The 12,336-nt window shown below is 37.4% G+C and overlaps 1 protein-coding gene across 36 annotated transcripts in view; it reads left to right on the top strand.

Annotated features, from left to right (window-relative positions):
• EPB41L3 (erythrocyte membrane protein band 4.1 like 3) overlaps window positions 1-12,336 on the top strand; it is a 201,355-nt gene that overhangs the window by 164,907 nt on the left and 24,112 nt on the right. For 18 of the 36 annotated variants that reach the window (XM_074944563.1, XM_074944570.1, XM_074944564.1 and 15 more), the window contains exons 11-13: window positions 2,304-2,479; window positions 6,286-6,503; window positions 10,532-11,095. In XM_074944563.1, the coding sequence (XP_074800664.1) occupies window positions 2,304-2,479; window positions 6,286-6,503; window positions 10,532-11,095 (958 nt within the window). The remainder of the gene's footprint in view (window positions 1-2,303; window positions 2,480-6,285; window positions 6,504-10,531; window positions 11,096-12,336) is intronic. The other 18 variants (XM_074944595.1, XM_074944578.1, XM_074944574.1 and 15 more) reach the window with 3 other exon arrangements.

The following is a 12,336-nucleotide window of genomic DNA, read 5'->3' as shown; positions in this document are numbered from 1 at the left end:
TTGGCCCATAATTTCTGTACCCGTTCTCTTTCATACACACACAACTTGTGTGGCAACTGGAAAAATTTTGGCAGACTTCAGTAAAAGTAAAAAAAAAATGAGATTTTTGGTTGAATTAAATATGAAACTGCGGAATTCAATCATGATTCTTGGGATACATATGTAAATGTTTTAATCAACTTATTTTATCCATCCCATAATTTTAATTATTTAATGTGCCTTGGGCACCTGAGGGATTTAACAGCTGTGAAGATACAACCAGGCTTTTGTCACCCGAAAATGCCTGAGAGACAGGTTGGGAATGTGGGAGAAACACACTAGCTGGATGTTTTTACTAAGATAATAAGCAGTGGGATATTTAGTAATGTTTACCTATGAGAGTGGGATTTTCAAAGGCACCAAATGCATCCAGTTCCCATTGAAAATCATCTAATTCTGTTGGGTGCTCTTGAAAAATCCCACCCTAAATTAACACCTTTACATTTTAAGGTAACACACCATTGAAATGAATGGGGGATTTCACACCTTTCTGAGAGCTGTTGTTTCAGGCCGTCTGTAGACTCAGGCAGATATCGCTGCATTGGTTAGCAGGGTAGATTGATTTAAATCACTTCAATTTAAATCAACAGGCAGGAAACCTTGACTTAAATTATTGATTTTAATTGTCCTTTGCATTTGTACTTTTTAGTTATTTTCCTAAAGAAAGGCTGATTCTTAGTGGTTGGTAAACATTAAAATAAGATGAATTGAAACTAAAGATATATAGCCTTTACACTAAATTTGGTACTTCTTTTTTTCTCACCAGGAGAGTATGCTATATCTATATAGATTTATTTAAGCAACTATATAACTTAACTTACATTCATCCAGCTTGTTAATTTTCTACATTTTTGTTATGTTAGAAATGGTGAATGAAGCATTTATTTACTAGACGATTAATTTTTTACTTGTGATTTGTGTCACATTCTGAATGGAAATTCAAATGCAAATAAAAATGCACAAAAACAGCATTTTGATTTTTTTTAATTACCTTGAATGTTCTGGATACATAAGAAAAAAAATTTATTAAAACTTGTTTTGTGTTTAAAATTAAGAAAATATTCTCTATAATTAGTGAATTGAACTGATTGTTTCTGATCATCGTCCTTCTAGATTTTAGAACTAGTAGATCTTATCCTTTCACACCTAGTTTTTTATTCATAGATTGGAAGAGGAAAACTAGCCTTCCTGCTTTGTCAACTCCCAGTTGGTTTCTTAGCTTTGAGTGAACTAGTAGTTGAACTGAACTAGTGGAATAAACTGAAAGAATATATTCTCTCTGCACCTGCAGAAGTGACTACTGCTGTCGCAAGCTGGTTTAGCCCTTCAAGGAACGCTGGTACTTGTTGCCTAGCAGTGGTTTCCACCAATTCAGTGGATTGATTTTCTTCATGACTTGGCAGCAAACATGTACTGCTTAATATTATTTTTTGTATTTAATGTAAATGATTTTAATATAATACAGTAAATTTGGGCTTTAACATAGGTTTTGAATTTCTGATTTCATTTTAAACTGGTTTATTGTTTAAAAATAAACCCGTATTTAATTTAAATTTAAAAATTCCAATTTAAATTAAAAAATCTGATTATTTTATTTTTTAAGTCATCAGTTTTTATCCATCCTGTTGATTACATTTGGTTGACATTTGGAAAGTTTCTTTGCAATCACGCGGGGAAAAAATGCGTTACTCCCCTCCCCCACCCCCAAAGGAAAGATTAGTTTTCGCAGTATGACTCCATGGTAAGAAGGGGATTCCACTAGCCATGTAATTGTAGAGTACAGGGGGCCCCAACACCTGTATGCATGTAGGGCCTTGTGTACATTGGGAATCTGGCCTGACTGCAGGGATCGATGGCTAGTCTCCAGTGTAGCTGTATCAACAAAAACCTCAAATGTACACAAGGGCCTTATCCTGTTTTCAAGCAGCATAACTGACAGTCCCCAAGAACATGGAATCTTTGTTTCTCTTTTTGATGATTATGAAAAAACAGTGCTGAGGTGTATCTCTTTATTTTAATAAAAGAAGAGATTCATTCATTAGATAACCTGATTTTCCCCATAAAGACTTTGTGAAAAATTCAGCCTTTCTGTATATCATTACAAAATTACTTAGCCAATGTTGAGGGCATGCTCTATGTTTCCCTTTACACAGAGGTTTACAGAACAAAGATAAAGATACACAACATTTTATGCATTTTTTTTTAATCCATAAAATAAATTCTTTGTGTTTGGAATAAAATTTTTACTGTTCTGTGTGTATTAGGCTGTTGTTACCAGAGGCACCGCCAAAGAAATTCCTTACACTGGGTTCCAAATTCCGCTACAGTGGAAGAACACAAGCCCAAACCAGACGAGCCAGTGCACTAATAGACCGTCCTGCACCTTACTTTGAGCGTTCTTCCAGCAAACGTTATACTATGTCTCGCAGCTTAGATGGGGGTAAGATGCTCTTAATTGTCTTCCTCAGAGTTTTGTCACAAATTATAATGGTAAAGGGCAGTGCTAGAGAATAGCTATAGACCTCTTGTGATCTCATATCCCTTCAGCTTCTGCTGAATGAGACTTGTAAGTATATTCACCATGATTCTTTATTGTAAGTAGATAGCCTTTAAATAAACCTTGGCCCGTCTCCTGCTTTTAGTAACTTTGCACAGTCTGTAGCATAAGACTTATGTGGCAAGAGAACCAAACATTTTTCTGTATTGTTGTTCATCTAGGTGGATTTTAAAATGTTTTGATTCTGGACAGATGTTACGTGATGCTAAATAGTCACACCACTGAGCACCTTTCTCCAGTTAAACAAGCAGGGTGTGATTTCCAAAGGCTCCTAAGTCACTTAGGCACCTAAGTCACCAAGATTTTCAAAGGCCCCTAAGTCACCAAGTTCCACTGACTTTCAAAAGAAGCTGTTCTCCTGTGTCACTCTGGGCCTTTGAACGTGCCATGCGCAGTCAGTTATACGTAGTCATGTCTGGATTAGGAAGTTAATGAGCTAGTTATTGTCTTGAACTAAAGGGCTGGCCAGCTCCCCCTTGCTTGCAAGTGCACGGACTGTATCCTGGAACCAATGCCCATCTGTTGGCTACTGGTGTATAAGGAGCACAAAGTATGTTGGGACAAGACATAGAAGTAGCACCCTGGTGACTTCTGCTCTATGCTGCTCATTTTAGTTACAGTAGAACCTCAGAGTTACGAACACCTCGGGAATTGAGGTTGTTCGTAACTCTAAAATGTTTGTAACTCTGAACAAAACATTATGGTTGTTCTTTCAAACGTTTACAACTGAATATTGACTTAATACAGCCTTAAAACTTCACTATGCAGAAGAAAAATGCTTCTTTCCCTCTTTTTTTTTTTTAATAGTTTACATTTAACACAGTACTGTACTGTATTTGCTTTTCCCCCCCCGTCTCTGCTGCTGCCTGATTGTGTACTTCCGGTTCCAAATGAGGTGTGTGGTTGACTGATCAGTATGTAACTCTGGTGTTCGTAACTCCGAAGTTCTACTGTATGAAGAATCTCAGAAGGCATTCCTAGCAGCAACCTGCATAGGCCAATTCCCCTCTCGACGCCTCCTGGCTCTCACCTACAAAGATGTTTCTTACCATTCACCTTGCTGTCCAGACAGGATGAGGCAGAGGCCCAGTTCCCATGTGCTTCCTATGGTGTACCTGATCTCCACTGGAGAGCAAGAATCCCTTACACTGAGAGTCCCCTTTCCAGGCCTCAGGAGGAAAAGAGATGATCTTGAGGGAGAGCAAAGATTCCCTTTGCTCCATCAGCTTTTTAATCCAGCCAGAGAAGGAGAAGAACAAATTTCCTAGCCTTTGAAGACTGTGAAAGGCACCCAGCCTAGTATGCCCCTTCCCTTCAAGATACGTTGCAGATGCAGTAGCCAGAAAAAGGGATGAGTGAGTGCCTAGAGGAGTGGGTGAAGTTAAGCTGGGTGTGAGGAATAGCGAGCGAGAGATTTGAGTGCGCATGCAGAGGTGGACCGTGAGAAGGAGAGGTTAAAGCTGGGGTAAATACATAATTTTAAAAATAGTGAACAGAAATATGTGAAGTTGAAGGGAAAACAGTTACAATAAAATACAACTGTTGTCAGATTTTACATAGATAAAAACTCTTGCTGTCTTTGCCATCTTGGAATGTTACTAGTCCATTCCTGCCAGTGATGACTTTTTTATCCTGGACTCATAAAGACTCTTCTGAAGAACACTTCACAGAGTATGGGACGCACTAAACCGCATGTACAATAGTTTAAAAAAATTGTTTGGAGGTTATATCCCTGGAAACATCCTTCCTGGGCTGCATTCCTCAGCCCCATCACTGCAAAGTACTTTTGTATTTTGGGGGCTGTTCAAAAGTGTTTGCACAGGCTGCTAGCATCTGCCCATCTGTGTGTAGCAAACCAGCATTCAAAGTTTTCTCCAGGATTTAGATGAATTATAGGTTTCGTACGAAGGTTGTAATTTAATTTTCTGCATGGAAATGGCATAAGAATATGATAGAAGTTCACAGGTGAATCATTTCTCTTCAGTGAGTAGCAAATAGCATTTGTTTCTTATTTCCAGTCTAGCACAGCTGCTTAGCATGATATGAGATATAGCTTTTTACATAAATTAATTCAGATTATGTAATATTAAGGATAATATGGCGTAGGTTAATATTACTTCCTTCCTCCTTCTCTGTAGCTCATGGAAATCAAGGTTCTGCTTCTCCTTTAGGTTTAACCAGCATGCTGTTCAGAAACCTAAACTACTTGGTCAGTTTTTAGTACTGTACTGTTTCACCCCACATTCATAATTGGTTTTTGAATATTTTTTTGTGTGAAAAAAGTATTTTAAGAAGCTTTATTTGAAATGACTGCATTTTTAAAAAATGAATGCTGACAAAAGGATATCACAAATGCTACACAGATGATACATAATGAAGACTACTGAGGTTAGGGAAAAAATCTGTGATTTAAACATATTAGTGACAATCCCTCCCTTCTCCCCATGAAATGGATGCAAACGGTGCTTATTTTTCGTTAATTTGGATCCTTCTAATTCTCATATGCTTCATGCTGGTTACCAAGCAACTAGTGACCTGACTGCTGTGCATGTATCTCCAAGCACAAATTACCCTTCTGTGTTATTTTATTTTATTTTATTTATAATATCCAAACAGTCCCCCAGGTCATCTAAGAGACAAGAAATCTGAAATGCTTTCTTATCTGTGTATTAGGATCTGCAAGGTTTAAAAATATGTTAATTTGCATAGATAAACCTACTGGGGTGGCATTCATTCAGATTTTCTCATGAAAATTGTTATGTAATGCAAATCTGACTATAACATTCAGCATTGCATGAAATTGCAGGATCAGGGCTAGTGTAAACTTTCACATGTGATAGTAACCTTATGGGTGTGAGCAATCCCATTAGATTAGGACCTGCTTATATGCATAAAGTTATTCCTGTGCAGGATCTAGGCATATAGTTGTATTGTATTTGTTAATCCGCTACTTCTTTTGGAATCATTAATATGTATTTAGGTTTATAGATTATTGAACATTTAAGACCTCAAATACTGAGAAAAGCCATATCCTGTTTGGCTTAATCACATAGATAGTCAATGGACCTGAACACAATATTTTTGCCATCCTGTTTTTCAGGCTGTGGGCTTATTTGACTGTCAGATTTTAATTCTGAATAATAATAATATTAAGAGAGAAAAGCTGTTTCTTGCTTCTCAGATGTTATGCATGTGTTACATTAAGAATGTCATTTTGTGAAATGCAGTGCAGTGATATATAATGCATTTGATTTGCATTAAGTTATATTGTAACAGAGATTCAAAAAATTCCTTTGTTCCTCTACCCATGGCTGAAGTCATAGTTTTTTTTTCTTACATTCCTGGCCTACTAATATGGCAGTGCACTAATTTCATTCAGATATTAAATCATGGTAAGCGCTTTAACAGCTTACTAACAGTTCAAAATAATGCGTAATGCATGCATTATGAATGTAGTGTGTGTATACACATACATCTGAAAAATGTATGTATGTGTGTACAACCCAGACCTTTAAAGTAAGCACATAACACTTTTATTTAAGTATATATGCATGTTTGGGGATTCCTGAAATATGATATTTTAATGTTTTCAGCAAAATAATGTTTTACTCACCCAGCTTCTGATTTTATTCAGATCTGCAGAACAAGCTATTTCAGACTTGATCTCTTTAAATTATATTTGCTTTTAGCATCAGTGAATGAAAACCATGAAATGTACATGAAGGATTCTATGTCTGCTGCAGAGGTTGGTACTGGCCAGTACGCCACAACAAAGGGCATCTCTCAAACCAACTTGATAACCACTGTGACGCCAGAGAAAAAAGCAGAGGAAGAAAGAGATGAGGAAGAGGGCAAAAAAAAAGGAGAGGAAATCACTCCAGTCTCTGCAATACGCCATGACACAAAGGTAATGTTTTCAGGTTTACTGTTTAACTTACCCAGCTGTGAAGTACTTGGCGCACCACAGTAATTATTAGAGAGAGAAGCAAAATTCAGTAAGGATAAGAAGAAGCATAATGTGTATTAAACGCATAACAAGAAAACTTTGTATGGTGCTATGTATTCTCTGTGAGTGAGTAGGTGATGTGTTTAAAGTTAATTCATGCTTTCTGCTATTTGATTTAGAAACAGTTTGGTTTAGCAGTCAGTGTGATCTGACTTTCAACAGGGAACATCTAAAAGAAGTGGCATTTACGTAATACACTTTTGCTCTTTCTTTTTTGTTTTTGTTTTATTTATTTATTTTTTGTTCATTTTTGAATGGGCAACAATATTTTTTCAGGTTTTTTTGCACAGTTCAGTGTTTGAAGAACCACTTGGGGTTTTTTTCTGGTCACATTCCATACCTCAGCACATACTTAATGGGCATATATACTCTACACCTAACTGTTCAGCACTAGTGTACTGTAGTTTTTTTCTGGCTTAGTAAGGTGTTGGCTTCCCTTTTATGTAGCTTTGCACTGAAAAGCCTATTTTTACTGGCATTTCTCTACTCCTCAGTCATGTGGTATAGATTTCTGTCATTCACCACATCCCATCCTCCTCTCCAAATAACTCTGGAATTCAGCTTGCTCTATTCTTGATAAAGTGTAAATCAAACAGAGCAGATGCTGTACTTCAGAGATTAGCACTGAGGAAAAGGCAGGTAGAATCGGGAAATATGCAGCCAAACCATCTTCCTGTTCCCTTACATCAGAAAAAAACAGCATGTGAAATATTTGTATCTAGGATATAATGCAAAGGGACATTTCGTGAACTTTGATGCTCCATATTAAGGAGTACATTTTCAAAAAGGGTGAGGGCCCAGCCTTTCTGCTTAGAAGCACAAAATTGCACCCCCACATTTTATAACCCTCACAAAATGAATTATGGATACAAATCTGAGAGCTTGCACTTCTCACTACCTGAGATATGCCTGCAATGAGGTAAGTAATTGGAGTTTCGAGTCCCTAAACAGACACCTGCAATTAAGTTGCAGGTGCAAAAATTCAGGAAAAAAATTTACAGATGCAAATTGTACCCCAAAACTGAGACCATCCTTGAGAGCTCTCTTTTTAAAAAATAATACCTTTGTAATTTTTAACATGGATTGTGAATGGAAAAGACTATATTAAAATTCAAATGTATGGGAGAAAAAAAGAAAATGTCCACTGGAAATAAATGCTGTCCCTATAGGATTGTTAACTTAGGTCAAGCAGGAGGGTGAGCTGCAGTTCAAAGGAGACATATAGCTGGAAATTGCTAATGAGAGTTTCAGAAGAACATTGTGATGTTACTTACCCACCCCCAGAATACATAATTTATTTTCCAAAAATAAAAATTGTGTTTAAGTAATCAATTAAGTAATGCAATTTTAAAATATTATTGAAGACACAGTTACGTTTCTATTGAGGACCATGGGAGTTTTGCAGTTGACCTAAATGGGTATACGGTTCAGGCCTGAAGAAGCAACTGGACCAATTTTCAATTCGATTCTTGTTCAAAGAAATCTAAACTTTTGCATATAGTTTTTCAGCTTTTCTGATAAGGAATTTTACAGTTTGAATTAAGCATTGCAGGTCTAACTAGTGTACCAGGAGAAATTCTAAATATTCATTCTCCAGGCATGTAAATAAATGCATTAAAATATTACTGGCAGAGGAAGAATTTACAAATTATGACTTTTGGCTTCGTATTGTAAAGAAATATTTATGTGCATACATCGCATATAATAAAGTAATTTCATCCAGATTTAATCTGTTCGGACACTTCAGAACAAGTATGGACTTGAACATAGCACTTGAACATGAAATTATTGGCAGATAGTTAAAAAAGGATTTCATTTTGAATAATGTTTAAAATTGATGTTATATTAAACTTAAGAATCCAAAATTTATAAAATGCTTTTTACTTACTTGTTTTTTTAAATTCTGGAATGCTATGAAATTGAATGCATCATTACCTAAACTAACTGGAATCAGGAAGTGTGTAGTTATGTGATCTGTTTGAAGACTAGGCTAAAGGAAAGTAATGGGGAAAAATCTGTATTTTTTTAAATGTAAATGTTCATCTTAAGGGGACCAGCTCCTGCTACTAAAATACATAGTAAGGTTTACGCATAGTAACCAGTGATTGCAGGATATGGCATTAAGGCCCCTTATCTTCCAGTTGGCTCTGTTGCAGGTGCCTGTTCCCACATGGAGCTGGTTTTGGGATCCAGGTGTAAGACTGTAAATGCATGTGAAATGTAGAAAACTGGTCTGGGAAGACAGTAATAATGGGCGCAGTTCAAGTTGTCGCAGTTTGGGTAATGGAGCTGGTTCTCTGTTCCATTTATTCACAGTGGGCCATTTTGAATTTGACCCAGCGTGTCTAAAAATAAACAAACATTATGCTAAATCTACTGGCTCTCTATTTTTTTTTTTTTTTTTTTTTTTAGAATGCCAGTGAGAGGCTACAAGGGAATGTGATAGTTTCACAGCGCACTAATAGAGTGCATTCCCTCATGGCAACTCGCACCATTGTCTTGTCTTATTTGTTTACATTTTAAATATTTTGTTGAATGCCCTTCTAACATTCTTGCATCTCAATGAAAGAGTAGTAAATCCTGCCTGTTCTTCATAGGTAGAGCGAACTTTCTAGCAAGAGTATTGGCTGCATTTTTTTTGCCTGTGCATAAAGGGTAAAAAAAAAAAAAAAAAAAAATCACTCTTCTAGCGCAAAACCAGAGGGATTTGGCTTTGTATGGAATTCAGCCCTTACCCACAAGGCTCATGTAGTTAGAATCCTAGCACATAGATTGCAATGACATTCCCTTGCACAGCCAATGAGGTGCTGTTGGGGACATAGGATCCTTGGCTATGCAGATGCAATGTCCCCTCCTCCAGTCTGCTCCCAAACCTCCTGTACCTAGTGGCCTGTTTGGGGCCAGTGCAGTTGCTCTTTCCAGGGGATATTGAAGTCACACAGTGTACTCGTGTAGCCCTTGGTGAGGAGGGCCATTCCTGAGCCTTCTGAAAAGTTATTTAGAACTATTATTTGATTATTAGATGAGGCTTCTTTCCATGTGGCCAAATTGATTAGGGGTTTGATGGCCCCAATCACAAAACAAAAGTGAGACCAGAAATTTAAATACACTGAGCAGATCTTCACCTGTTGTAAAGCTAGCTGAGGATCTGTCCCACTGTGTTCATCTACTGAGTATGATTTTTCTGCTTAGTTACCCACCCATGAAACTGGCAACGGCTGAGCTAGTAATTTTTCCCAAAACCAGAGTAAGTTTTCATTTTTGATCATCTTTAATTTTGGGGCATTTTATTCTGTTAGATATTCTGTGGAGGAGACTTGGGAAAAGACTATTGAAAGCCTTGATTTTTCAGTCATTTTGGGGGAGATTTTCAAAATCTTGGATGACAGACACCTAAATGTCTTTTGTGCTTTTGAAAATCTCCCACCTTGCCCAGGCTAATTTCCCACTGACTTGACTGAGTAAGGACTACAGGACATGTCATAAGCAGAATAGTTATTAGAAGTTCTTTCCCTTGTTTCAATGCCTTTTTTTGTTTTGGGATTTTTAAGTTTGTTTTTAGGGTTTTTTTGTTGTTATCCATGTACTTCATGTTTGAAAGCACTTATGATAGATGGGACTCCACAGTATCTGGAGGTGCACATAGACTAGGTTCCTTTAAAGGATTTTTATTTAAATTGTGTACTACATATGACTGGACAGACAAATGTTGAATGAAGAAATTGCTTTTGTAAGCTGCAACCCTCCATCACTAATAATTGGCATGCGACCTGAGAATTCGTCTCATTTAACGCAGTGAAAAGCTTTGGTGTTAAAATTCTGTTTTGTGAGTTTTGTATATATAAACACAGAAGAAAATTAACTAATTACAGTTTTCTTTTTGTCCTTTTGCTTCTGCACCTTGTTTGCTGGTCTTTCTCTTTCATCAGTCATCTTTGCTTGGCACTGATTCATTTAATTCCTCATCAACCTCACAGTCTGGTCCCCCTGTATTTTCAACAAAGCTTCGTAGGAGATGTAAGGAGAATGCTCAAAACCCATTAAGTTATGAGTCATCTAAAGACATTATGCAAATGCACAGTGAGTCTGACTTGGACTCTGATAGAAAAGGACGAGTTTGCTCTGATGAACAAGACATGGCTTTTAGCTACAAGCAAAAAGCCGGTAACAGCGGAACACTGTTTTCCTTCTCCTTGCAACTTCCAGAGTCATTTCCTGCTCTCCTGGATGATGACGGCTACCTTTCCTTCCCTAACCTCTCTGAAACCAACTTCCTGCCTGAAAGTGTGCAGCATTACCTTCCCATCCGATCACCATCCCTTGTGCCTTGTTTCCTTTTCATCTTTTTCTTTCTGCTATCTGCCTCATTCTCAGTGCCATATGCTCTCACTCTCTCCTTTCCTCTGGCTATGTGCCTCTGCTACCTGGAGCCCAAGGCGGCCTCCTTGAGTGCCTCACTTGACAATGACCTGAGTGACAGTTCAGAGGAAGAGGTGTGTACCTCGGCATAGAACACACTTCTTTTTGTGTTCAGTGCTTCAGTCCTAAACAGTGTTAGAATGCTGCAATAGTGGTCCTACTTTCAGAACCTCATTTCTGTCTGTGCTGATATGTAAGAGTTTTTTGTGTTGGGAGTGCAGCTTGGGTCCCAGGGTTAGGCACAACACTGTGAATGAGGTAACAGCTTGGTTCAAACTTTATCAGTTGTGCAGTGAATTACACTTACGATTTCCCACAAATCAACTCTAAAGAACAATATCTGAAATCTCTCTCTCTTCCAATCAGTTTTTTTCCCAGTTAATACTAGTTTTTACTAAAGACAGTAGAAGAGTTGTTTAAATAGCGAGTAGTTAAGTACAATTGCATGCATAGTTACGTATCAAACAACTAATAATTGGAACTATCCCAAATTTTGGGGGTGCTCAGAATCCAAACCAGAGTCAGAATTTTGAAAATGGCCTTTAATTTTGTAACAGGCCAAGCAAAATCCCCAGTTCCTAATATCCCAAACTTTGAATGTCAAAATCTGGATCTGGTCTTTGTGGCTTGATCCTGTCTCTACTGTAGATTCAGCTAGTATCCCATTCAGTGCAGCATTCCACTGAAAATTTGCATTGGTACGTTTTTCAGTTGCAACGGTAGCATTTCCTAGTTACCACTTGGTGCTTTAAATTAGCACTACCAGAATTAGTGCTTTCCGTCAGTAAACTGAATGGGCTTATAACAAAATGCAGCTAAAGCAATTTGCCTGGCAACAAGATCTGTAGTGCTGATGAGAAATTTGGATGTCATTACACAGAAGAAGAAGAAAGGGAATCTACTTGATTGTATAACAGATACCGAGTGATTGGTACCTATTTTACTCCTGAGCCTTTCGATGCTGACAGAGTAAAAGCATGGGGTCAGATTTTTAGAATCTTTAGATGCACAACCACACGCCTGTTTTGTGCACACAATTGTACTGTCCTTGCAGACACAAATCAGGTAGTTGCATATATAAATTACCATTAGCCATTTGTACATGCAGTTATTAGTCTGACTTGCATTGTATGCACATTCTGTTCACCTCTAAAGATTTTTAAAATCTGCCCCATGAGTTTCAGCAACATTTGGCCATAGGATTGTGATTCCCTTTTATGGAATGCCAGAGTTACATCTGTTTGCACCAAAACATTTCTTTAGATGTTTTTGGTTCCAGTGTTTAAGAAAAAGAACTGCAATTTAGGATGAAAGG

The sequence above is a fragment of the Natator depressus genome, chromosome 2 (genome assembly GCF_965152275.1).
Source record: "Natator depressus isolate rNatDep1 chromosome 2, rNatDep2.hap1, whole genome shotgun sequence".
Taxonomy (NCBI): Eukaryota; Metazoa; Chordata; order Testudines; family Cheloniidae; genus Natator; species Natator depressus.
The sequence above is the reverse complement of the archived record's forward strand: the minus strand, read 5'-3'. Positions and strand labels throughout refer to the sequence as shown.